The sequence below is a fragment of the Colossoma macropomum genome, unplaced genomic scaffold, assembly GCF_904425465.1.
Source record: "Colossoma macropomum unplaced genomic scaffold, Colossoma_macropomum, whole genome shotgun sequence".
Taxonomy (NCBI): domain Eukaryota; kingdom Metazoa; phylum Chordata; class Actinopteri; order Characiformes; family Serrasalmidae; genus Colossoma; species Colossoma macropomum.
Genome location: NW_023494795.1, coordinates 21,991,408 through 22,018,408, shown reverse-complemented (window position 1 = coordinate 22,018,408; position 27,001 = coordinate 21,991,408). Strand labels below are relative to the sequence as shown.

The following is a 27,001-nucleotide window of genomic DNA, read 5'->3' as shown; positions in this document are numbered from 1 at the left end:
TCCCAACCATAGGAGTGTAACAACGCACACAAGTTCACTATAAGATCTGTCTCATGGTTTCTACAACATGATGCAATACTTTTTCAATACAGAAGTAAAAAAAAGAAATACCAGCATTTGCTGTGTATACACTCCAGTGGTTGGATATAAGTGTAGGACGGCTAGTCTAACGAAGATATGATTACATAAACAGCACAATTTGATAATAATGGTCTGAATAAGGTCTTAGTTGGCTTAAACATTTGGTCCAGGATGATACTGGCCGAAGTAACCAAGACATGCAAATACTTCCACTGACGTGTAGTTTTGTGGAACTTCCTGCAGCACCGCATATGTGGTGACAGTTTTATGACACCAACACAAGAATGAGTGACACAAGATGAAAAGGTTCACTCTTATTGGGGGAAGAAGAGACATCTCTGAAGTTAAACATTTTGACATTGACGTGAGAGACTAATATGAAAGGAAAGAAGCAGACTATGCTGGTGAGCATGTAAACAGAGCAGACAATTAACTACCCTTTATTGCTCATGAAAATCTCTTGGCTCAGTCCAGTTTATTATTAGAGTAGCTAAAAAGTTAGGCCACACCAGAGTTAAGGTTTTTGTGGAATTGAATCTTTTTCATTTGATTCCATTGATTTTAACCTGCAATGGCTAAAGTACAACAGATTACACAATTACACATGTGGGTATTGATTGGTTGGAATTTGGCAGAGATAAAAGCACTCTCACTTTCCTGTTTACTTGTGTTGAACAACCTTATTTTTTATTTTAACTTTCACTAGGTCATCATAAGATCTAGATCTATCCAACAAATTTATCATCATTATCCATTTTGTTGCATGAAAATAAAGTCAGTCAACTAAATATATTGCAATCAGATGATAAATCTCACTTGATCTTGACTTCATTATACTTGGTTTAATTACATGTCAGATTGATTTTCAGCCAGTCAGGTCACTTTTGGCCCAAGCTATCAAAAATTCTTTCTGCTGTGTATGTGACAGAAGCAAATGCATTGCTATTGCTTGTCTGCCGTTATTATAGTAGCAGCTTGTGCTGCAAGAACCATAAGAGCGCCTGCCAAGAGTCAAATGTTGGGTAAATTGTGTGCTGGTATGCACTGAGAAATGCATCTTCTGAAGTTAGATTCTTTTATATGGTACAGACCATTATAAAGATGCGTTCCACCAGCAGCAAGCTGAACCCCCTTTTGCTTTAATGTGGACCGAAACCTTTGGTTCAGTTGTTTAATGCGAACCTGAGTATGGATGGAGTGTTCAACTCTGTCAAAATGGACCAAACTAAAGAAGAAGATGTGATGTGAAAGCGTCCTTTGTCATGCTGTTGTGTGCATGTAAGTAAAGTTAGTACTAAGGCTATGTTTACGTTACCTGCTTGAAGTGGCACAAATCTGATTTTTTGCCCTAATGTGACTGAGATCTGATGTTTTCAGAGCTGTGTGCACACATAAATCAGATTTAAGCCACTTTCACATGTTGTCCTAATTCGGATATGTATCTGATTCGTGGTCATGCGACCTTAATGAGAACACTCAGGTTGGAATTTGTGTGCTTTTTTTCATGGCAGCAGTGATTTAACAGAAGTTAAAGCCTGTAAATAGTGAAAAAGCAACACATCTCACCCGTTTGCCTTCAACTCACTTTAATAAAGGGTTATAATATAACAATAACAGTTAATTATCTCTGCAGCAAAGACTTTTCTCCCCCTTAGTTTGTTTGCTGTTCATGATGCACGTGATTGATTCATTACACGTTATTGATTAGGATGTGTGCATGCGGGTCACGTCAGGACGGCGGTTCGTTCATATTAATGACAGATTTGACTCACTTGCCTAAACAAGCGCAAACCATCATGTCAGAGAGATCGGATCTGTGCAAAAATTTGAGCAATGAGGCTTGTAATGTGAACGTAGCCTAAATGCCAGAACGTGACTGCTGTGTAAAGGTGAACAGTATGACCGTATTTTATCATTATCATGATAAATTTTGTTATTATGATCAACAGTTTGTTTTTCTTAACATGTTGTGAATGTCATTCATACCAACTGCATGTTTCATTAAAAATATTGATACATACTGTGAATCATCGCCCAATGACAGCTGGGATAGGCTCCAGCACCCCACCGCGACCCAGAAGGATAAGCGGTTTAGATGATGTATGTATGTATGTACTGTGAATCATGAAAATGATGATCTGATATTTTTGCTATATTCTCCACCACTACTGATGTGCCTGATCAATGTTTGAATGGTTTCATGGTGAAGGGCAGTTTTTTTTTCTTATGTTTATGATGGTCTCTTTTTATAATATCAGGCTGTTTTTTAGAACCGTTCTAGTCTACATCAGTATGTCTGATATAAATATTTTTATAGCATAAGATCTGTTACACTAGATGTATTGTCTCTCAACCCCCATCCTGAAAAAATATGCGTATCATAACACATGTACTCATTCATATAGACATGGTATTATTTAGTATGTTTTATGTATTAAAGGCACTTTAGTATATGTTATAAGTATTGTAGACACTGGCTCTTTAAAAAGGAAGTTAGACTATCAGTGCGCTTTGCCATTCATGTTGCCAATTCCTGGGAAACATGGAGAGAATAGTGGACTCCGTCATTCACAGGAAGAGAGAAAAACTGAAAACAGGATGGACCAAAGAACAGATGGAACCTAGACTGCACCCCCATTTTCACCCCAAAACACACACACACACACACATACTTCACCACAGGACATCAGTCCAAGGGTTTCTTGTGTCTGTCTCATTATGTCTTTAATTTCTCCTGACAGAAATCAGGAACATGTTTCTTTGATGTATGTCTTTAATATATCATGTGGTAATTATAGTACCAGCCTATGAAAGTTGCATTGTGAGTCCGCCCATTATCTTTTGAGCATGCCAGTATGAGTCATCAGCGAGCTTTAGGGAGTATACGCCAGCGAGAGGAGCTTTTCATGCTCCAGGGGTGAGTGTATCTGAAGCTGTCCGACTGGTTTTTAAATGGCTTTTTGTTTCTGCCCACTCGAATGTCAACATCGTCCGCCATGACGAGGCTCAGACCAGACCGGCCTTCCAGGCAGATTTATCTCACTATGCTGGGTTATAGTTCAGCGTTAGGGGTCAACACCTGCCTCACCTTCAGCTTGGGCCTTTAGTTAGCGTGATCCTCAAAGAAAAGCCTGGACTGCTGAACCTTTGAAGAGGGGCCTAAACAAGGCTATGCTTTTGGGAGAGTGACTAAGCTGAAACATGACTAGGGAGGAATGTTAATCTGATGTCCACCAGAAGAATCAATAGAACACACAGAGAAAGTGGGAGTTGGACAGGGAGTCAAGAAGACTTTGTAATTAGGCCTGGGGTTTAAATATCCTGAGGAAGATTTGACTTGTTGATAGTACTTTTTTATGAGACGATAGGCCTGAAATGCACTACCACACCATGGTTTACCCATTACAGCACAGATGCTGTAATTTCATTGTTACTGAACTTTGTAGATTTTCTCTGAGTGCAGAGTGGAATTAGCTCTTCTGTAAGCTTAGGTTATGTATGACAATTAGCCATGCCTATCTGCTCTCTTGCTACACGGTCTTCTCCCAGTTTTTGCGCTTTATGTTCCAAGCAAAGTGTATTACTCTGGCTCCCTCTAGTGGTGGCCGTCTAAACACAGCTACAGCTGACTAGTTAATGTGTGTCTCTTTAAGTTGAGAGAGTTTGAGGACTCTCCTTGTGGTTGAGCTCTGGAACTGTTTATGCTCTGTTAATGTCCCTCTGAAGTTGTGTGGGTAAAGTTTGAACTGAAGCTAAGTTAGTCTTACAGAAAGTTAGCACAAGTCTTAGTCACAGCCTCAGCATAAGTTCCCATCTCAAGCCCCTAAACCCCTTGTAGTCTCCAACCCAGGCCCCAGTTCCAGTCTAGCCTCAATTCCTACTAAGCCTCAATTCATAGGCACTTTGATGCGGGCGAGACCTACGCCTCATTACACATTACACCTCACCACATAATAGCCTCTTGATTCAAGGCCCCAAGTCTTAGGTGCCCGACTAGTCTATCATACAGCCTTGGCAAAATGGGTTCTATATAGTATTAAAAAAAAGTTCTTTGAATCATAACAGTAGTGAAACCCTTTTTGGTGCTATACGAGGGTCATTTTTAAAAGACTCAGTTTAAGAACCATATACAACTGTTTTTCCATCATAGTGAACAACCACTTGATCATGCAAAGAACCATTTATGCATTTGTTTCTTTGAGTGTTCATGGTTCTGTGTAAAACCAATGCCCTTATTAAAGATCCCTTGAAGAACTATTTTTTTAAGTGTGCACTTGCCTCAGACCGCACCGATGAATCTTCAGTAGACTTACTTACGTGGTTTCCGACACTGTTTGCCATACTGTAATCTGTAAAATGAGCATAGAGTAGAGGGTGATATAACACAGTGATAAACATGCTCCTGTCCCAACTTTTTTGGAATTGGCTTTGTATGAATGAGAATATATGTCACACTTCGGTCGTCTTGCATGGTTACTCTGATGAAACAAATCGATAATGAGCTCTTACCATTTTGAACTTAATTCTGAATGTGTTCTGAACTATCACAGTGCCCTGCATCCACTCTTACGGTCCTTCCCTCCACTTTCACAGCCTTTCATCTTTCCCTCGCAAGCCCTGTTCTTTAAATAGTAATGGTTGATGAGTAAGAGCTTTTGAGGTTGAGAGATTGTACGTTCCGAATAGGCTTTGATTAAGTAGCAGGTCAGGGTGTTCTCTGGGTTTGTATAGAGTTTTGTAGACTAAGCTTTCTAGGCTTTGTGTCACTCCGTTTAGTGGTGAAGTCCTTGTTGACCCCACCTATTAAATGTTACATTGCTCTTTTCAGTCTGAGGATCTGATGGCCAGGCTAGCTGTTCCAGACGGTAAAATGAAATGTTCTAAAAACACTCACTGACTCACTGTAATGTGGCAAAGGACAAAATGACTCATCAACCTAATAAAACAAATACTGTCTCCAGATTTTTATTGTCCTTGGTGAAACCACAAGCAAGCGGCCCCATAGCACCTGTGTGCCAGCCAGACTTTAGTGTGGCCTGTCCATAAACCCAGCTTAGCTCTCTCTTCTCAGCCAGAGTGGCACGTTTGAGTCTCTGGGTGGAAGTTAGAGGAGGCTCAGTTGTGTGAATTATAATTGTGGAGAAGAACTGGAGCTCCAGGAAGATATTTAGCTCAAGTCAGTGATGTGTGAGGAATCAGTGCAGTTAATTCTAAAATATGTGTACATGATAAGACAAAAATAAAACTGCCTTAAAGGGCTTATATCATGGAAAAGCGTACTTCCTTTAATTTTTTAAAGAAAAGAGTATATATGATATGGTAGGCAAACATTGTTTCACAACACTATTCTCTCCTCAGTTGATACAGTCCATATATGGATGTTGAATTCATAAATTTTAAGATGTTATGAAAACTTTTTGTTTTGGGCACCTCAGTTGTACACTGTAAAAAAAAATATTAAGTTGTTAAATAGTTTTGAGGATTAATCTTTACATATTAAGTTAACAACGCAGGTAAAGCACAGATAATCATTTTGTTAACTTACTGTTAGAAGTTCAGTGAAAACTCATTGAAACATTCAAATTGTTTAAAACATTGAATCGCTTTTTGACAGTGTATCTGCTAACTTGTATGTGCCAAGTTTACCAAGGAACTTTATCAGCGACACAAAACAAACAGTATTGCTTACCTCCAACTTGCATAACGCTGCCAGTTTCTTTCCAAATTGTTTGTTTTCTGTTAACATGCTCATGATATTGTAGCCTTGGCGTAGAAGATGCAGACAACATAGTGTGTAAAGGCGAAAGCTTTTTTAATTCTGAACAGCAGCAAGGGAAAACTGCCGAGCCCAGCAAAACACTGACACGAAACACAGTAAGGGGGTAACACAGGAGGACACGACATGCGAGGAGAATAAACAAACTCATATACACACACACAAGCCCCCCTCCTTGGACACAATTTAATAAGCAAACACAGTTACACTTCAAATAACCAACAACAACAACCTCAACAGTTGTCCCTTTTGATCCAAGAGTGTGGCGCACTCCGAGACACTCCTCCTCATCTCTGTACAGCAACGCAAACCATGGAAGGGTTGTTGAGATCCTTCTTTTCTCCAAGTGATGGATGAGTTTCAGCAATTTTGAGGTGGAATGGTGGAGTGATATGTCGTGTCAAAAGTAGAAATGGGGGTCTATCAAAAATGGTGTGTGGCAGTGTTGCCCCCCGTAGTTGTTGTAGACATCTACATTGATTGTAACAGGAGCTTTTTGTTTTTGTCGTTGTCACTGTCACTGGCTTGCATCGCTTACTGTTAGGACAAGGTGTAAGGGATCAAGAGAGGTTGGAAAATTATCATGTGAAGATGATTTTTGACATAAACCAACACAAATCTCACAGGTTGGTTCAGGCGAAAAAATAAAATAGAAGAAAAATGTAGGATATGGTCCCTTTATTCATGTTATTTATAGCTGTTATAGCTGCATTTGCACCATGAAAAATAAATGTAGGCTGACTTGCTCATGGAGCTCATTTGCATTGATTTTGACTAACTAGATTCCTGAGTGCTGGGTTCAGGTAGAGGACTAGCTGATCAGTGGACTAAGTTTCACTAAAGTTTCTGTCCATCTTGCAGCCATTTCTGCTGGCCCAAAACCTTCTTGCATAGCCCTCGTGAGCCAAACCAGTAACATGATGCAATTCTTCCTGCCATTAAAAATGGCTGCTGTTGATTATTCTTGCAAGGCACTTGTTGCCTGATCGTGATTTTACTATTGTGTTCATTCTTGTGTTCGTTCATTGTCGGTAAATTTACATTTACATCGATCTGTGTAAGAGTAGCTAATAAGATCTTACTGGATGTTGGCAGACGCTATATAGGCTCTGTATAGATCAGTAATGAAGATTTCATCATACATCAAAGAGACCTAAAAAACATCAGCCCAGGCAGTTGAGTGTAACTCTGTCTGCCTGCTTTATTCTTGATTTAAAGTCATGCACAGTCCTGTCAGTGTGGCCTTAAAAGAGACACTGATGTTGAAATAGATCCAGCTTGTTGTTAATGAGTGATGTGAGTGTACGCACAAGTGGTGTATCTGTATGTGTACACACATGAGTATTGCCTGTGTGTTTTTCTGGGAGACCCACATGTGGTATGTGGGAAAACGGTGGTCACACAGTGGTCCTGTTTCATCCTCGTCTTGCTCAACCCTTCTTTATTTAGCATCTCAGTCACTCCAGCTCTCATGGCTAAAAAAGAAAAGAAAGTGATGCCTGATACCTCTATAGAGTGTTTTGTATACAGACAAAATATTAAGGCTGATGCTGGGCAGGAACTACAGATTATGAGACAAATATGATTTGTGTTTTTTTTTAAACCGCAGGTGACAAAAATAGCCCAACTTGATGCCCACTGCAATAGATGCAATCATTCGGCGATTCACAATACTATCATCAGTGGGCTCAAAACTACTCATAGCCTTCTTTAAATGTAGTACTACTATTTTGTGGGTGCTTTTTGTCTTTTCCAACTGGTTCACAAACTTTAGAAAAACAAAATATTGTGATGCATATTTTGTTACATATACACTATGTATAAATATGTATACATGTTGTGAAAATGTCTTGAAGTATCATAATATTATTGCCACATCACCCACCCGTACCCGTCCCTGAGCTCAACTCTGTGGCCTTGCTGTGGGCAGGTGGAGTCTAAAGCCGGAATGCTGTGGAATGCACTCAGCTGAGCTCAGCATGCGCAGGCAGGACATGAAGACTGACTCGCAGATGGAAAACTGAGACTGAGTCGGTGTGAGACGACTGAGACAGGAATAGAGAGAGAGGGGGAGACAGAATGCACTGTGGATTGGTGAATATTTGTAGACCTCTGCTCTAGATGTGAAGGCCAGCCTCTGCAGTGCTAGAAAGCCAAAGTTCAGAGGTCAGGCTAAGTGTTAAGCATGGACATTTACAGCTTGTGGTCTGTGTGAGTGCAGAAAGAGCAGTGATGATAAAACCGATGGTTTTCTAATTATCTCTGACTGCCTGTTTGACAGGTTAAACACACGCTGCTATCTAATCTACACTGGTCCTCTGCACACTTTTGCTAGGGCTGCTGCTGCTCCCTGCTTCACCTCATTTCTTGCAGTGCTTAATCTCAGGACCGGATTATACAGTCATATGCAACGATTTGAACACCCATGGTCAATTGACGTGTTGATTTTCTAAGTGAAAGTGAGTTAACACACTTCAATATGACATTTATCTACAAACTTTAGTGCACAATTTTATTTATTGGCTGAGTTTAATATATCAGAGATATATAAATTATAGTGTCTATAGACAACACTATCACTTCCTATTGAAAAATGGACTGCCGATATAAAAGAATCATGTGAGCTCAACTGGCAAAACGTATGCAAGTAACCTGTGACCACCAATTAAAAATCAAAATAGTATAAAAAAGTAAATACAGTATGAAACCTGTCACAGAACCCACATTACAACCCATAAACTGCAGTGTATGGGACTTAGCCACAGTAATACATCTCCACACTGCCCAGCCTCAACAAATACTGAATATCATGCCTTCTGGCTTTGTCCTCATATCCATAATTTTTGGTTGGAGGTCATGGACCAGTTATCCAAAATCCTGGGCTTCAGCATTCATGTCTGTCCCACTGCAGCACTACTTAATGACATCTCTTCGTTAATAATACACAGCCATCTCAAACCCTTTATATAAATATCTCTCAACACCGCCAAAAATCTATTGAACTGGAAAGACAGAACCCAAATCTCTGTAAAGCATTTGCTCAACCTCCTTACAGATCACTCCAACCAATAAAGTCTCGCAGCAAATCTAAGAAATAACACTGAATCATTTGCGGAAACCAGGTCACATTTTTACAATATATTGAGAGCTGATTCTTCGTTTCACAGCCTCACTGTGAAAATGTCAGAAGTACATATTTAAAATTTCACATTTACCCACATCATGGTTACAGTGTGAAAAGAGAAGAAAGGAGAAGGAAAAAAAATAACATTTTGGGTTGAATATGTGCTTTTGGGTGGCTACAGTACACAGCTTCACCACTACGTGCAGATGAGGTCCACATTATGAACTGTGAATTGAATGACAATAACAGTCAAATGAAAAGAAAAGAGTTATTGTCTCCGAAAGTGGTGGTGGTGGTGTTGCCAACGGTTATTGGCTTGGCCACATTTTGTTTTGTTTTTCTCCAATATGTTAAATTCTGCAAAAAACAGTAATTGTGCATAAAAATGTGTGGAATTGTGCTCTCTGTAGGTGATGTTTTAACTTATTTTTACTTTGAAAATAAACAAATCATGAAATTTTTGCCCAAACTTTTGCTTACGACTGTGGATATAAGACAGTGCAATACAAAATGTGTCAGTATGGAATTTGGTCAACAAATAACAACAAAGAGGTAAAAGTGTTAATGAATCAAGTTCACCAACACATTCTACATGAAATTTTGCCAAAAAATAGTATATGAGAAAACAATAATATGAGCTGCAAGTGTATATTGTGACTGTGTTGAGACTTGTTTTGCACTGTGCCTGCTCACATACATATAACTGGTCCTCAGAGTTGAAGCAGTATTTATTCTTTTGGTAAATATTCTTTCAGCACGTCTTCATGGACTGTGCCTCTGTCTAGCCGCTGTTGAAGGAAGACCCCCAACAACACTACTGCAAATTTACTCCCGCTTTTAACAGGTGGAGAAAATTACATGCAAAACTAGCTGCCACTTGCTATGCAAACTTTAGTAAAGCACAGTGTTTAATTATCTGCATATGTCCACCTATTTTATGTAAATCTCCCAAAAATGCATATGAGAGAGAGAAACATGTTTCTCATGTGTTTTAATTTTCCTTGTACATGGTACACAAGTTACTCTTTTAGGCTCTTACGCAGGCAGTGTGTCCCGAAACTGGCGCAGAAATCTTAGTACATCTGGCTCTTAGTATTTTTGGAAAGTCTCACTTTTCTCTACAGCATAAAGCCATGGATTTGTGCGTGTGGTGGTTAGGCCACACTGAGCTAAACAAACAGCTTAAATATGCAGTTACTCATAGAATTACCACAGTACACGCAGAGCCACACTCTGTTTCCTCATGTGTTCTTATATATACACACACTGCACATTTTACACCTCACTTGCACATTTTGCAGCTTTACATGCACAAGAAAAACACATGGGCCAATAAATCTAAATTGTAAAATGTGGGGACAGAACACAATAAAATTCTTCCTCCTGGCGTCGTCTTAAGCTCCTACATTTTCAAGCCTTCATTAAAACAGTAGCCCACAGCAGTAGTAAGTATGGCAGGAGGAGGACTGTTCAGTTTGAGGAGCACAGCAAGAATCTTCTACAGGGAAAACAGGGTCCAGCTCTGGTTTGCTGCACTGATGCTTGAGAATACTTGTTATTGTTATTTTTAGGGCGGTCCCTGACTAAGGACTTACCTAGTCAACCAGAAGGTAATAAATATATAATATCATTTAGACTATATGCACCTTAAATGAAAGAAAATCTATCTAATCTAAGTTTTTTCTTAAATTTGTTCTTAAGAAAAATCCTGAGAAAAAGTCTACATTAGATTCATCAGATTAAACCACAGAACTGTTTGCACCTGTGTGCTTTTGAGTGTGCGTAGATTCCGTTTATACCTAAGAACAAATCTCAAATGAGAAAACATCGGTGAATGTCAGAATTTTTGTAAAAACTGAGTAAATGGGTTTTAAGAAGAAATTCTTCATAAGAACAGTTGATGAATGAATTAATGATTTTTTTTAAGCATGTTGTTTTTGAAAATGTAGGAATATAGTACCTTTTAGGACTCATTAGGAACGATGCATCTCAACAATACATTTAGTGCTTAAACTTAAACAGAGCCTCACTCGCTTCCAATTGCAGAACTCGCTCCATTTCCATTTTCAGTTTCAAACAATGATTCATTTGTAAAGAACAGTCAAATACGTAAGTGCATATATAAATCAATAAAATCAGTCAACTGATTAGTTACAACTGATTAGTAGGCCTGTCACAATTTTTACATCACAGGCACTTGTGTTGAACAGTTATTTAAACTGACAGTTTAAACTGTTTATTTTCCACAGTGGTAAGCTTTCACAATCATATGTTTATGTTGCATGAATGTGAATTAGATGCACTTTCATACACTGAGTTGAGGCAAATGTCTTTAAATACAAGAAAGCAGAAAGAGATGTCATGGGTCTTACGAAAACAACAAAAGTAATTTTGATATTCTGCTGTAACACCTTTAGAAAGCAGCGATGAGTGATGCTTGTTTATTTAAGCTTTAGCTCTGTCTGGCATCATTTGGGAACTACTTGTATTGTCAGCTGGAAGGTAAGATTCACATACTTTAGGTTTGTACATTTTTTGCATACAATAAACAAAATGAAATGAAATGAAAATACAGTTGTTGATTAAAAACATTTATAGCTAAAATTTAGTGATTATTACAAGCCTGCTGATTAGTTGAATTTAAGGGGACTGCCCTGGTTATTTTATGAACACTGAATAAATTTCAACCTAAAGAAAATGTTTGCCTGGTGAGTGTTACATGGAAGTGTAGGACAGACACCTCTGTGTTATTTCTTGATGGAATATCTGTTCCAAATGACAACTACACAAAATCTACTGTTGGCGACGACAGATAAAGCTGTCATTTTCAGGGTCAGCGTGCGTGTGAGTGTGGAGAGTGTGTTGTGGGTTTGCAGTGGTTCTTGCTGAGCAGGTGTTTGCTCTTGCGCGAGAACACAGTGCGGCAGGGCTGTGTGTTTATTAACCCCTCTGCTGGACCTTTTTATTGATTAACATTAATAATACATCAGTAGGCCTAACACCAGCAGCATTCAAACTTAATGGTGCCTCTTTTTTGCTTTCATTCAGCGCTGTTATGCTGCCTTAATAAGCCTAATGAATGATTCATTATTTGGGTAAAAGTTACAGTGTGGCTGCTGAGAGGAGAGAGATGAGTTGTATCTCTTCATCTGCACTCACCTTCTCTCTTCATCTCAGCAGTGGGTGCTTGGCCCTGGTGAATTATTAACAGCCTGTGAGGGTGTGGAGGGCCTTTGGTTGCTCTGCTTCGGACAAAGGTTGGGTGTCTGTGTTGTTTGTGTGTGAGTGTTTGTTAACATATAGGGCTGGGTGACATGCCAAAAAATAATATTGCTGTGCTTGAAGACATTTTCATGATACTCAATAAGTATCGCATGAGGTTTGGTAAGTTGGAACAGACAAAATACACCTCTAGTGTCACACACAAACAGTAAATAAAGAAATACTGAGTGTATGATTTTTATTTAATATTTCACATATTGTACTGCTCTAGTTTCATTTAAAACAGGACTAATTATGCTGTCTTTGTAACGAACCATGCATTTGGTCTGTTTATTTAAAGACCTTCTGTACTCAAAAATGTGTTTTTAAATGATTGTCTCATCTTGGATGGCTTTGATGGCTTATTATGGTTATATAGGCTGATATTTGTATCAAATGTGAAGTACTGTAGTTGAGTTCACATTTTTACATTGAAAACAAAGGCTTTCTCAGTACAGTCAAAAAAAAGCAATTAGTGGGACGCTACGTAGCTGCTTAGTTTTGTATGTCACGAACAAGCTTGTAACCTGTCATTGTCTAACATACTAAAATATGCTGATGAAAGAATGTGCAAACACAATGACAAGAGCCACAAAAGCCAGCATGAAGTGCCTGACAACAGCCATGAGACGAACTTCAGCCCAGAGGGAGAGAAAGAACTTGTTGGTCCTCTCTCTGTTGCCTCAGCCCTTTACGTTCCACGGTAACTCCACCGGAGCCATACGTGAGGCGTGTTTGGGTGGTCATGACGTTAGATGTTTGTATGTGAAGTCACCATTCGATTTTCAATATTTTATTGTAAAAAAAGGCTGAACCCTGATGCCTAGTTTTGACCCCTGGCAGTGGTTTCCATAGAGAGAGGCAATGGGAGACTCGATAGAGACCAAGGGGAATTTATCAACAATACAGTTTTAAATTTATTTCTGATACTGTGGTCGGCCCTTCATTACAACTTTAATATACAGTGTGGTTGTGGATGAGAGAAGGTTTCTGCGCAGCAGGTTAGAAATGGAGTCAGGAGTCAGTAGGGGGCCTGTTAAAGTGTGTAATGATTAAACTGATAACACTGTGTCTTGCACTGATTCTGTTTGCTGCTCCCATTGTGAAAACAAACTGACCTAGCCCGGAGTATCAGCTGCCAGCACTTTGGCTTGATTCCTCTGCTTCCACAGTGCGTTTATTGGGTTGTGGAGGTGCATGGCTAAATGCAGACACTATAAAAGATGTAGGCCTCTTTCACTGGGAGCACTTACTGTGGCCAGAGGCAGAAATTTATACTTGCCACAGACTCCATTTACACACACATATATGCGCAAACACGCAAATGCACATTTCTCCTGTTAAACCTCTAATGGACTCCTGGCTTGTATGGCATGCTGGAATGTAAAGTCTGAAATAGAGTTTGTGGAGCTGTTTCAGTGAGACTTTAAATAAGACCTCTCACCTTTCCCAGCAGGGAGGGGCACTCACACCTCCACGTGACTACAGAGGCACCCACATGGGCAACTATGTTTGTGTGAGCGTATGTGGAGAACACTTTGCGCCATTTTTTTGTGTTCTTCTCATAGTTTCCTCATTATTCTTTTTTATGGCTCAGTTGATAACTTGGGGATGTTTATACAAAGCAGGATTTCTCAGTCAAGCCGAACAACGTAAGGCAAGTGTTTTCTGGCTAAATGAGAAATATCACTCTTTTTAGATACCCTGTCAGCCCTCTTGCTCTGCATGGAGAGACAAATAGATAGAAACCTTATTAATCTTCAAACAAATTATAAAACAAAACAACAAAGAAATGTGTAATATATATTAGGAGAAGCTATACCAATTCACATAGTTTACTCCAACAAGGGTCTGAAACAGCTCATATTCTCCATTTTTCTTGCATTGTGTTTTTTCCCTTGAGGTCTGCCTATAACATTTTTGTGGTTTTAGGTACCAAAATAGTCATAATTCTTTATCCCTTAGATTTAAAAAGGTTGTTTTTGTTACTGTGCAATAGGTGGGTGTAAATGACATCACTGAAACATTGAATGCAAAACAGACTATTTTCGCAGCTTAGTTTCCATATTATGGACTGGGTAGTGAATAGTTTGTTCTGAAATGTTAACAAAGTTTACATATTACTTCAAACTCCTTTATTTAAAAGAAAAATGAGGGAAATTAAATTTTCAGTAACACAGACCCTTTAAAAGTGGAGTCATCATCAGATTTTAAAGTCAGAACACATTTGCAAAGTTCTCCTTACATTCTGCCAGCAGTAAGTAAAATATATGCTCAGAGAAAAGAATCAGGTCTCTGTGGCAGGCCCAGGCAATGGACATGAGAGAAAAAAACAAATGATGTGCACCAAGCATTCCACCAATGAGGACAAAGCAACAAACCTATATGCCAGTCAGTCATGTAGCATGTCTACAGCATATAGCAAGGACCTGCAGCCTATTCTTATAGCCAGTGAGCTATAAAACCCTGTTCTGTTAAGATCTATTATGACAGCAAGTTAGTTCTTCAAAGAAATAATGTCAGAGAAAATAACACCTAATTTGCAAGTTGCACCCCACCTGTAACAACTTACAAGCCAAGAAAAGAAAAGAAAAGAAAATCAAGTCTACAGCAAAGACAGGAGTGAGCGTTGAAGTGGCGTTCCAACAATAGACAGAGCTAAAAAAGTTGAAAGGAATGGAAGAGCAGCTTCACCTTGCTCTGTATCTTCTAGATAAGTAATAATTTTGCATAGCTCATTTCATTTTCAGCAGTGCAGATGATGTTGCTACCTATCTACTAATGTAGTTATCTATGTCAGCTAGTGTATGCAAATTACAGTTAGTATCCTAATTCTAACAGGACAGACCGAGCTCAGGTAACATTATCTAGGTTTGTATAGCTGATGTTGATTAATCAGTTAGCTGTGTGAATGTCCAGTCATGTCATCATTTCATTTGTTCAGCAGTCAGGCCTTCTAGCCTAGGCAATGCAAATGCATGGAGGGGACACTGAAGTGATGACTTGTATTTGCCTGTTGACTTTCAAAACAGCTAACTGCAGCTAACGTCTTCCAGAATCCATTACCCCACCTTTAAACAACAGTGTGAGTTCATAAACGTGTGCTTGAATAAGGTGCGTCTTTACACTTTATCTAATTCTAGGTAACCTCCTTAATGTGGTTTTAAAGTGTGCAAGTGTATATTATGCGCATGTATGTAGGCCAGTATTAATAATATCAGTTATTGAGTCACATCAATTAATCAAGATATTCAGTTTGAAAGTAGACCAAACATTCTTAAAAATAAATGTGTCTAAAAGGTTTTTTTTGGAGCAGTTCTGCAGTAGAACCACATTTGATTTTCCTTTAAGAACCTTTCCATCGTTGTTTCTTGAAGGAACCAGTTTTTATAAATGAGACTGTGCGAAGAGCCTTTTTAAAGAGTAACTGCACCCTAAGACCTATTTTTTTCATTAACAGCTGAAATAAATTATTCTGTAATAATAAAATATACCAGCTTTGCTTGAAATGTGAACACATCTTTCCAAACTGTAAAGATAGCATTTTTATCGCGGTCAGTACAAAGTTGCACAAGTGCTGTTTGATTCGGTCACTCTCTATATTTTCTGGTAGCTAACGTAAGCCATAAAAACACTGCAGCCCAGCCCCGCCAGTTTCCCTTCCAGCCCCACCTCCAAACCCAAACATCACTGCAGTGACCCTCCCAGTGTGCCCCTCCCATTTTTGAGCACTTTTCAAAGTTGAGCCAGGGGTGGAGTTAGCTGAAAATAGTAGGGTGTAGTTACTCTTTAAAGTTTAAAGAACCTTCATGTGATGTAAAGGTTCTATTCCAATTAAAAGATTTTTCTCAGAAATGTATGACCAAGTCAAGATCCGTTTAGGAAACTCAAAGTGAACACTAAAATGGGTTAATTATACAAGGAAGCCTTTTAAAAGACTAAATCTAAGACTAAAATCTAACTTGCCAAAAAATGCATATAAGTGGTGTTTCTTATCTTAAGTAGGACCTGTAAATTTAAATCCACAATTAACCTAAAGTATTCAAGTTGAATAATTGGTTCAGCCCCATGTTTATATATGTTCCATCTGGAATGAATGTGTTCAGTAGCTTGGCTGTAAAGGGCCTGAATTGTAGCTCAACCACAAGATCACACGTTCTAGCCTGGTCAAGGCTGTGGGTAGTCACCTGGGCGGAGAAGTGGAAAGAGGAAGCACAAGTAAAGGAGGAGGTGTACAGAGTCCGTTGCCATGCCGCCGCCAGGGAGGGGCAAAGATCAGAGAGAGGAGAACATCAGAGAGCGTGGAGTTGGGGGTTGGCGTTAGGTTCGTATTTCAGTAGCACTTTCAGGGCTGTTTGTAATCCAAAACTCATAGTCGTCCAGCATGCTGTCGAAGTAGAACGCTCAGTACGATCGCTCTCAGACGAACAGGGAAGATGAACTGCAGACAAGTGTGTGTGTTTATACCAGCGTCAGGTGAGCAACTCTCACACAACACGCACACTCACACGACAAGCTTGAAAACCTAGACGAGTGTCTATGGTGAGTGCACCTGCTCCTTCTGCTCTGAGTAAGAAGAAACTGACAGAACTGAACTGCCGTCTTCATTCATCTGGGAATTCTGCTCATTTCAACGTGACGTCTTCATCCAGGTGACACATACACACACGCTCTGACACATGGAGAGGTGTGGTATGGTGGCCTTCAGGGCTTTGAGGATTTGACTGCTCAGAAAAGCAACTTCGTGGTCAGACACGTGCACAACCTTTTATTTCAGACCAAGAGTTGGTCGACTTTGGGATACTTCACCCAAATCACAGGTTTGGAGAATGGGAGTTTAGTCCCAGTGGAGTGAAGACAGCAGTGGAAGAAAGATCAGCATTTTTTTTTGCTTTTTTTCCAGTCTGCTGCTTTGGCTAATTGCGTCTTTTGGGTTTCTTACTTTTCTTGGGATTTTATTCCACTCACAAGAGACTGGAAATAGGAGAGACATCAGTACAGGTTCTCTTGTTTTAGAAGGATATGGCTTTTCTGTAGACACAACATGGAGAAATCAAGCTTTTTGGATTATTTTGAAGAACAGTTTTTCAGGATCTGAGTGAATTTCTTTCAGTAAGCTGAAGTTTTGTGGGTCTTATGTCTTTTGGATCTTTCCTAAACTTGGACTCTTTTTGTGTTTCTTATGCTGATATATTTTGAAATCATTCCTTTTTTATGCTGATATGCTGATGTATCTTCTCTTTTTGTGGCACGCTGATGTTTTTTGGTCCCCTTTTCTTCATGAACTTAAAGTCCGGAACGTCTTCTTGAGTTCTTCTCTGTTCTGAGGCTGGCTGACCATGCATTTGTGAGCTCTAGCAAGCCGGTCCATTTCTGACCCGGTTGACCACTCCCCTTTCCCAATTCGTGAAGGATGCGGAGAGAGAAGCGCAGAGAGAGGGAGAGGAAGGAGAAAACCGCCCCTGTGTCCCGCGCCCTCAGCTGGCTGAGTGGGAAGTCCCTCTCACGCCGGACGTGCAAACTCTTCCAAAGTCACAATGACCTGAGCACACTCTCCCACCCAGGACAGGAGGAGGATGATGATGACTGGGTGTATGAGCCCCAGCACTACATAGGTGAGGGATGATGGCATGTTTGTGTGAATGTGTATTTTTGCTAAGCTTTTGGGAGTTGACTTTTCAGTCGATTCAGACTGGGTGTTTGCCGTCTAATGTAGCATAGTGAATTTGCATCAGTATGGAAATCGAGGGATTGTAGTACCAAACCTTGCGTGGGAAGACCATTGCACATATAAAAATGATGTGTAATGGATGAAAGAAGGAAAGCTTGAAAGCCACTCTAACTTTGTAAAAATAAATCTGAAAACTTTAATTCAAGCAAAACACACAGTAATTTCTTTATTTACAGATTGCCACTATACTGTCCAACTGTCTGATTCGTAATTAGTTCTGCTCGTGGTGGCTGGTTTTACCGGCTGTGTGTAAGGGCAAATGTAGGCTAGTTGTAACGTAAGTGTAAATGTGTTGCACCACGTAAACCTTTTCGCTGAGCTTCGTATCTACTAAATATTTACACGACCCACTAAGCAGGTGTAATTGTTAGGGAGACCAACAGAAACTACACTAAAAGCAGGATCAAACATCAAAAACATGACTTTTTTGGTCAACTAAGCAAAAATACAAAACAATGATATATGCTTTTATTTACAGTGTGAATTACAGTATGAATTTATTTACAGTTCTAATCATTGCCCTAAAATGAAGCTAACATCTATGGCTCCAGTTCATTGAGACACAGTATTCAGTTTCACTTTTATACAGTTCAATTTGTATCATGTATCATTTTTATTGTAATTTGTATCATTTGTATCATTCTCTTCTATACTGGATATTTATTCCATGTGAAAGTCAGTGCAGTGTCGTGTTTCCATGGTAAAATGCTTATAGATTGTGATCATGTTATCGTCATGCTAAAGCCACTTACACTTTAGTTAATTTTTACTAGTTAAGACATAATTTTAAGATTTAGTAAAAGGATAGGTTGAAGCTAACTAGTCTTAAGTAAGGACTTAGTAAAGACTTGTGTGCACAGATAAGTACTGGTGATTATCCTGTTGAGTTTCATTGCAGCTCTGCTTGCAACAAAAACGGTATTTGTGACATTTTTTGTTAAAAAAAAACATACAAGCATAGCATGGCTGTATTTAAAATAAAGGGGGGCACTAAAATGTAGATAAAGTATAGTTAAGGGTTTTTAATGTAAAAGGATGTACAAAATAAAACAGATAACAAAATAACTTATAATCCAAGAAAGAATAATGGAATAGAATATATGGCTGTTGTCGGAAGAAAACCTCATATCTCCAAAATGGTAACTTTACAGGAGAAGGAAAAAACGTACTTTACTTTTAATGTAAGTCAATGGAACCAGCATATTTCCAAGCCATTTTGGGTCAGTTCTTTTAGTCCATTTATCAGGAATATCATGAATTTATCATGAATTACATACAGTGTAAAAGGTAACAGGCATTTTCAAATTATGTCAAAAACTGAAAAACAACAAACATGGAGATACAAGGTTTTCTTCTGACAGCAGCGCTATGTTTTTTTCGTTGGAGAGAATTCAGTATTTCAACCTGAATCAGGTGTTAGGAGTTTAAAAACTGGTGATTGTAAGGGGCTGTTATTAAAGAGCATGTAGGACATAATAAGGTACAATACAATTACATCAAAGCGTTGAATATTTAATTAAACTGAAGGCCAGTAAACATGTTGTGTTATGCTGATTGTTGGCAGGTTGACTTACTTTTAGAATATCTTTTTAAAAAAATCACTGCTGACTTCTGTACTTTTGACCCATAGTATATGTACTACGAAACACAGCAGAACACTGTCTCAGTGTAGTATGACACACTTAAACTCGTCATTCTCTGTCGTGTGCTGGGTTTTGTTACTCGCGGTTTGCCTGGGTTTGCTCCAGCAGCAGCTGTGTGTGCTTTCTGACCCCTCTATTGTGTCTGGAGCCATTGTGGACGACTCTTAAGAGCAGGAAGTAAGGAAGTGAGTTTGTTTACGTGTGGCCAGAGAATTGGGTCACTCTCTTGATTTTATGACAGCTTTGCCTTTGTCCATGAGTCGTTGACACGTGTCTCTCATCAACAGGTTGGGGTTGAGAGGGGAGGGGTTTGTCTTTGGGGCTGTGTCTAAACTGTGAAAAGAGTGAGGAAAAGCATTGAAAAAGTGATGCATTAAATTTAAATGTGATTGAATGATTTTGATGATTTACATGAATAAAATATGACCTCAACACAATGTCTTTTAATTAGTCACTCTTGGCAATAATTGTGTTGATGTGATGCATTTTATTCATTTGGAAATTATGCACACATTTAAATTGTAAATCAGTTGCTTCACTTTTTTTCATTGACCTCAAGATGAGTCTGCGGAAATGGGTGATGTCACTGACTGGTGGAGATGTGGGCGTGTGGATACATGCCAGGCTGTGTGTGTGTGTGTGTCTGAGGATACTCTGTCTCTGAGGCAGCTGTACCCACTCTCAGCTGTAATACCATATTTGCAATTTAATTTACATTATGCCCGAATACATTGAGGTTTGTGTTTATGTGCAGTTTTGAGGCATGTAAACACTTCGTTCTTTAAGAGGTAAGCAAAATATCCATTAGATTGAGTTGGGTTTGTTAAAAAGTGAAATTCAAACCAGCAGTGTGAGTAATAGCCATCTTTTAGTTTGAATTATGATGAAGCTCATTTGAGTTAAGTATTTTCTGAATGAAGTGTGTGTGTGTGGTTGTGTGTGTGTGTGTGTGTGTGTGTGTGTGTGTGTATGTGTGTATTGAACTATAGAAAATAATATTTAAATGTTAAAAGCTGCCTCTGCACTACCTCTGCAGTGTTTTCCAATACTATATGTCGTCACATGACAGATGTGGTAAGGCACGGTGGGGCATGGCATTATTGACAATAAATAAATGGAACAGCACCTAGATATTTTATCAGATATCTATGCTGTGCTAAAAATCTGCATTTTATTCATTTTACTGCATTTGTATCTCTATGGAAATAGTAATGTAATATTACTCTGTAGTGCTAATCCAGGTAGATGTACTCTTGTATTTGCACATTTAACAAATTGGCATTGGTCCACATTTCATAAGTTGGTGCATCTCTAACAGCAACAGTCTATTTAGGCTTTAATTGAAAAATATTTTGGGATATGTGCACACGTTTGACAGCTCTTTAGCCGCTCAATTGCTCTGAAAGAAATTATTTGCTTACTATATAAATTGAATAATACTAGTAATTTGATTTCACTCACGTGGCAAGTCTACATTTTAGCTCTTAATGACACTGGGAAATCATTCGCAGGGGGATTTTATGGAAGAGTCATTCTCACTGAGACTTTTTGATAGCTCTTTTGCTATACTCTGCTTATTTCCAAAAAATCAGAAAAATAAAGTATTTAAAATTCAGGTATATAAAAACAAGCAAGGAAATGTTTCTTTTGATATCTGATGCAAGTTGACAGCCCTAGTGTGTGTAAATTAAAGATTGTTTTAAGTGCATGCTCTGTCCAGGCTCTGGTTGTAACTCAATCCAGTTGTAATGTAATAGATGGAAAAACCCATCAGGCTCATTGCCCATTTCTTAGTGCCACTCTGGCTACATTAGCCTGAATAATCAGAGACTCATTGTTTGCTTTTGTAAAGTAAATGCCTTGTGTCATCTGTGTATGAGGACATATATTCCACTCCTCTGTTTCTGCCATGCTTAAACAGCTGTCTTAGTGTTTCTCTGTATGTGTTTCATATTTTCTGTACGAAAATGCTCAGACTTTGTCGGGAGACCTGAGAAAAGCAGGACTAACCTACTATATCAGATTGTAAATTATAATTTTTATTTTATTTATTTGTATTTTTATTTCACAAAAGCCCCACGTTTCTTTCTTTCTTCTCTTTTTCTGACAGGGCTTAAGCTTTTTTTTTTGTTGTTGTTTAGGGTTAGGGTTTAAATTCTTATTACATAGAGCTACTCACATATATCATACATCATATGCACTGTGTAATACCTATAGAACATGTGTGTGACCTTACATCCATATCTTTGTATAATACCCTATGTTTGTGTGTGGCTGTACTTACAATTATCCTTTAGCACACATGCATGCGTGTATGCATGTGAATGGTTTTGGGCTGCAGCAGTAACTCTATGCTTCTGTAATGAGAGCTTGTGCAGGGCTCATTGAGTCACTGTGCAGGCAGGGCAGTGACCCAGTTTGAGCTGTATGGGGTAATCTAAGTGTTCTCTGATTTATAATAGCTCTTCACCCCTGGCCTCTCACACTTCACCCCTCACCTCAACAGCCTCTTCACTGCAGCTGCTGTTTTGGCATTTGGGGAATCGGAGGTGTTGAACTTTGGAGGTTGTTAGCGGTGCAGGGTTACAGTTTACTTAATACATTTGATACATAGGTCAGTTATGTTCATTGCTCCCGTTTTCTTGTAGAAAGCTTGTTGAGTTAACCAGCTGACCACATATCTAAAACTTTCTGTACTCAAAATTTCCACTCCAGCAGCCATATTTATGTCCCCTTAAACTCAGATCTGCTTCGTTTGTATTATAGTGCTCTCATGAGCCGGTCAGTCCGTCTAATGAACACTGCTGAACCGAACATCTCGCTGAAGATCCATTCTGAGAATTTGGCGATGCCCCCTCAAACTTGTTCAAATGTGCCACCGGAGGGGTTAGAGCATGCATGCCTACACTGGCCTTAGTAAATTGTATCCGCATGTAGAGTAAGAGCTTTCTGTGTGTTACTATGTTTTTATCACCATACAAAAGATGCATGAGGCTTCTTTATTGTTGGATGTACTATAATTTTTTCCTAAAAACATGCAAACTTGTTCAGAGTGCAGTTCGGATCGGTAAGAGCTTTTTATTGACTGAATTTAAGTAACGAAAGACATCAACCGAAATGTGACATAATTCTATTCACGTGTTTTCTTAAGTAGTTTATGAGACAAACGAAATAAAAATTCACAAATTTGTGACTTTGTTAGATCATGTTTTTTACATATCAAACATAACAGCTGTGAAAAAATCATGTTATTAATTGAGAAGAGCAAATTAAATGGCAGAAAAAAAAACTTTTTTGCGGCTGCCAGATTGATTTACAGCATCTACATCTCAAGCAAAGGGAAAACCTATGAGGGATGAGTTATGACTGAATTGCAGACTTTTCTTAGACTGGGGAATCTTGCCAAATTGTGGCTTAAATCTTATTTCCTCTACATACAACACTTCCATCATGTTATGCTGTGTTGAATGAACAGTGTTTTTTTTTTCTTTTTACGATCAAATGTTTTTATTTTTACGATAGTGCTCCAATGTAATACAAAATACAGTAGGCAACAAAAGACAGCAACAAAATGAAGCACCCAACAGCAGTGCCTAGCTTTGATATATCTCTTTGGTAAAGGCTCAGCAGCTCTCTCATGTCAGGGCCATGCTGTGATTGTCTGTCCATGAAGCACATCAGAAACTGCTCTACACTGCTCACTCCCCACTGCCTTTATTTGTTTTGCTGCGCAGTGAGAAAATTGATGTAAATCATATGCTGTCGCCTTCCCAATCACCAGATCTCAATATCATGGTTTAACACAGATTTGAACACAGAGATTTTGGACAGACATGTTCTCCGCCAACATCATCAAAACACCAGTTGAGGGAATATTTTTCAGAGTAGTCCACTCAAATTTCATCAGAAAATAATATCCTCCTGTATGTATATATTTAGTAAAAGTTGTACAAGTTACTTATTTTTCAGGAGATATTACTGAGGAGGTTAGATATAAGATAATCCAGGTACTTGAGAAGGGTGAAAAGATGTGCAGCTGTGAAGCGTAGGGTCATGGTGTCACAGTTTTATGAACACATCAAATTTTCAATTAAACTGCATTTCTATCTTTTACTCTCCACAAGTCACAGTCCCTTAACCCAACATAACCGACCTCTCGACTCACCAACCTCTAAGACTGAACTTTGGAGGTCAGTCTTTGGAGTCAGTGTCTGGTCTCTTTTCTTCTTGGGAAATTCTGATCAGTTATTTTATGCTGGTGAAGATTGCACAGTGTAAAACACAATGACTCTGTGCTCTTATAAAGTCTAAAATCACAGTGAAAACTGAGTAATCAAAATCTAAGACTTATTCAGCAAATATGAAGGCACATCAAAAAGACATAGATTTTGTTTTTCTAAACCAGAATAATTCTGTAGTTAAGACAAATTATATGAGTTGAATTTAGAAATGGAAATGGGGTAGGTTTTCCTGTTATGTCCTAAATGGAAAAAAAGACTGTACCCTCACAGGACAGTGCAGTGACACAGAACATGGAGCACAGCTGCAGCAGGAAGAGTGAGGGATTTCCAGAGGAGGAAGCAGGGCAGGAAATCCTCTCAAAATCCCCTACATTTAAAATACATATAATCCTGCTACTCATTGCTGCACATATTACTAAATTTAAAGCATGTATTTATACTCTTGGCACCTCTAAGAGTACATACAAGCCTAGTTAAAGTGCCCTAAATCTGACTCCTGCCCTGTCGTTTTAAATAGAGCTGGTAATTATGGGCTGTCAGGCCCTTGCGGTAGACCCATAATTTCAGAGAGCTGGTTGCTGAGCGACAGGATGTTTTTGCCAGTCACTATAGCGATATGCTGAGCTTTAAGGTGGCTGTCCCAACCCTCGTCGGGATTGATTTAGAGATCTTGAGCAGGCGAAGAGATGGTGAAAACAATTCAGTCCACTTCCATCAGCGTTTAACTGACCATCCTGGTCATAGTGCCTCCTTGGTCAGTCAGCAAACTGTCCTACGCAGAAAAATTCTTAGGCAGACCATAAGGGTTGTTTATTATATTCCCCAGTAGGGATGATCCTACATGGGCATAGTATTTTTGGACTGACAACACCTTGTTGTGGTTAATACTAATTATGTATTTTTTGTTGAATTTAAAAACAAGTTCACATTGTAATCCATAAATGTAGCATAGTGTGGTGCAGTGTTATTCTAGCATGTCTGACATTATTTTCGCTATCCTTTTGCGGTTTTAATATAACATACATTTATGGGTTCAGTGTCAACCTATGTCAAACTACATTACTGTTATTTTGCCCACTCAAGAACATAAACACAGTTGTTTATGAATGAAGGTAGCTGTATCACCTTTAGAGTTTGTAGTTGCTACAGTCTTAAAATAAGATGGATTTTCAAGGGTTCTTTAGTAAAGACAGCCTTTGGCTTTGTAGTAAGCCTTTGTAACCCCCAGAATGTGACGGCCAGCCATGACATGTTGACTTTATTCCCTTTGTAGTGATTAAACATGACTGTCTATCAGCTGTCTCACGGCAGCAGTAACTCATAGCTGGCAGTAATCAGTGGTATTTTCCAGTCTTCACTGTGTTTATGCCAGTGCTACGTTATTTCCGTCAATCCACTGCACCACAGGTTCAACGATTTCCTGACCCAATTCACCTGATCAGATCATGAACGGTTCGGTAATAAGTTCATCAGCTGGATCAGGTGTTAGAAGGCAAGGAATAGTTGAAACTACTTGAAGCTGTAGGTGGCCAGAAGCAGCGTTAATAAACACTGATTTAAACAGCTCCAAAGCTCACTTAGTTGGACCTTTAATGGATACTGCTAGCAGCTTAAACAGCAAAGATTACCTAATATACTTCCATTCCCAAAATGTATATTTTACACACGGTGACACAGGACCCTGAGTGTGTGTTACATTAACAGATATGAAAAACATTGCTCATAATGTTGGGCATGCCAGCACAATCCTCTCAGTATGACGTGGTCCGCCATGTTCGAGACAAATCACGGTTCACAGATTGGGCTTGGCTATGAGTAATTTAGTGCCCTACTATAAATAGGGCACTGAATTATCAATTATAATATTTGACTGTAATTCCCAGGTTCAGATCAATTATAATAATTATATATTTTGATTTATCAGTGAATAATATTTCCACTGAAGATATTTTTATATATCACCCACTTCTGTTCTCCTTTATGAGCTAATTTCTGTTCTTTTACTCCTTAGGGTATGTGTCTGGATGTAGAGTGACAACGTTTGTCTGGTTAAAACTCTGACGTTTGCGTGCCTGATGATTTGGTTTACAGTAACATTTACAAGCATTCGTGTCTGAGCAAGCACTGACCCATATTTCCAGACTTATCAAAACCTGTCGACTCTGAGCTGGTTTATCTACTTTGGTAGATGAGAAATATTAAGCCTAGATATTAGTAATCACTGAAAACCATGCTAATGAATGTGTATTAACTCCAGTGAAACATAAACTTACATGGAAGCATCTTTAACTTCTAAAGAACACTCCTTTTAAATCATTGATAAATGACATGAACTGTTTGCATCTGGTCCTCACTGACTCACAGTTGCGTAACTGTCTCCATCTGTCTTTATCACATCCAGTCAAGTACAGTCATGGCTGTCGCCCAGTGCTCCTGTAATTCCAGATTAGCAAATTATAATCTGGCTGTACTGGCCACTGCAATGTTGAGACAACATGGCCAGAGGGCTGAGCAGTTTGGATTGAACTGCCGTGTCTAGACCTACAAATTATTTGACCCAAGTACTGTGCCCCACTGTAGAACTACGTATAATTTACGTGTAATACCTGTTTTAACGCTTTTAGCTTGTTACATTGAAGTAGAAATGGTCATCACCATGGTTAACATGTCTGTGATGGATAAAACCCTGTGTTTGTTCTCATATTGCATAGACTAATATTTAATACACACTCTAAAAAAGAAACAGAAGAAACTGTCACTGGGGTGGTACCCTTAAGGATATATCTTTAGTAAGTTAGGAAATATAATTGTACCATATTTCTTTGCAGTTATGTGATTTGAGTTACACTGACTCCATACACCCTGGTACAACTGTGGATGCACGTTTTCCCTCGGAAAGTGAGATGTAGAGTACCTTTTAAAGCTCATTTAAGGTACACAATTGGACATTTATTGGTTAGACCATTGTTATATCTTTGAGGGTACATTTACATTGTTTGTACCCTGGTGAACAAAGAATATACATGCACAGTATCCTTATCTCAGCGTGTTATGTTTGTAAAATACCCCAATGTTTCTGTATGCATTTATCTAAAGGTGGTGATTCTGTTGGAATGTTAGAGCTGATTATAATCGATTATATTA

General features: G+C 38.8%; 1 protein-coding gene across 6 annotated transcripts in view; it reads left to right on the top strand.

The window, feature by feature from the left end:
• LOC118815614 (NHS-like protein 1) overlaps positions 1–27,001 on the top strand; it is a 147,838-nt gene that overhangs the window by 52,633 nt on the left and 68,204 nt on the right. Inside the window, exon 1 of one of the 6 annotated variants that reach the window (XM_036581861.1) lies at positions 11,851–12,365. The exons of 3 other annotated variants lie outside the window; for them this stretch is intronic. In XM_036581861.1, the coding sequence (XP_036437754.1) occupies positions 12,296–12,365 (70 nt within the window). In that variant the 5' untranslated portion in view covers positions 11,851–12,295. Of the gene's footprint in view, positions 1–11,850; positions 12,366–16,007; positions 17,858–27,001 lie in introns of those variants that run through there. 2 more of the 6 variants (XM_036581858.1, XM_036581860.1) reach the window with 2 other exon arrangements.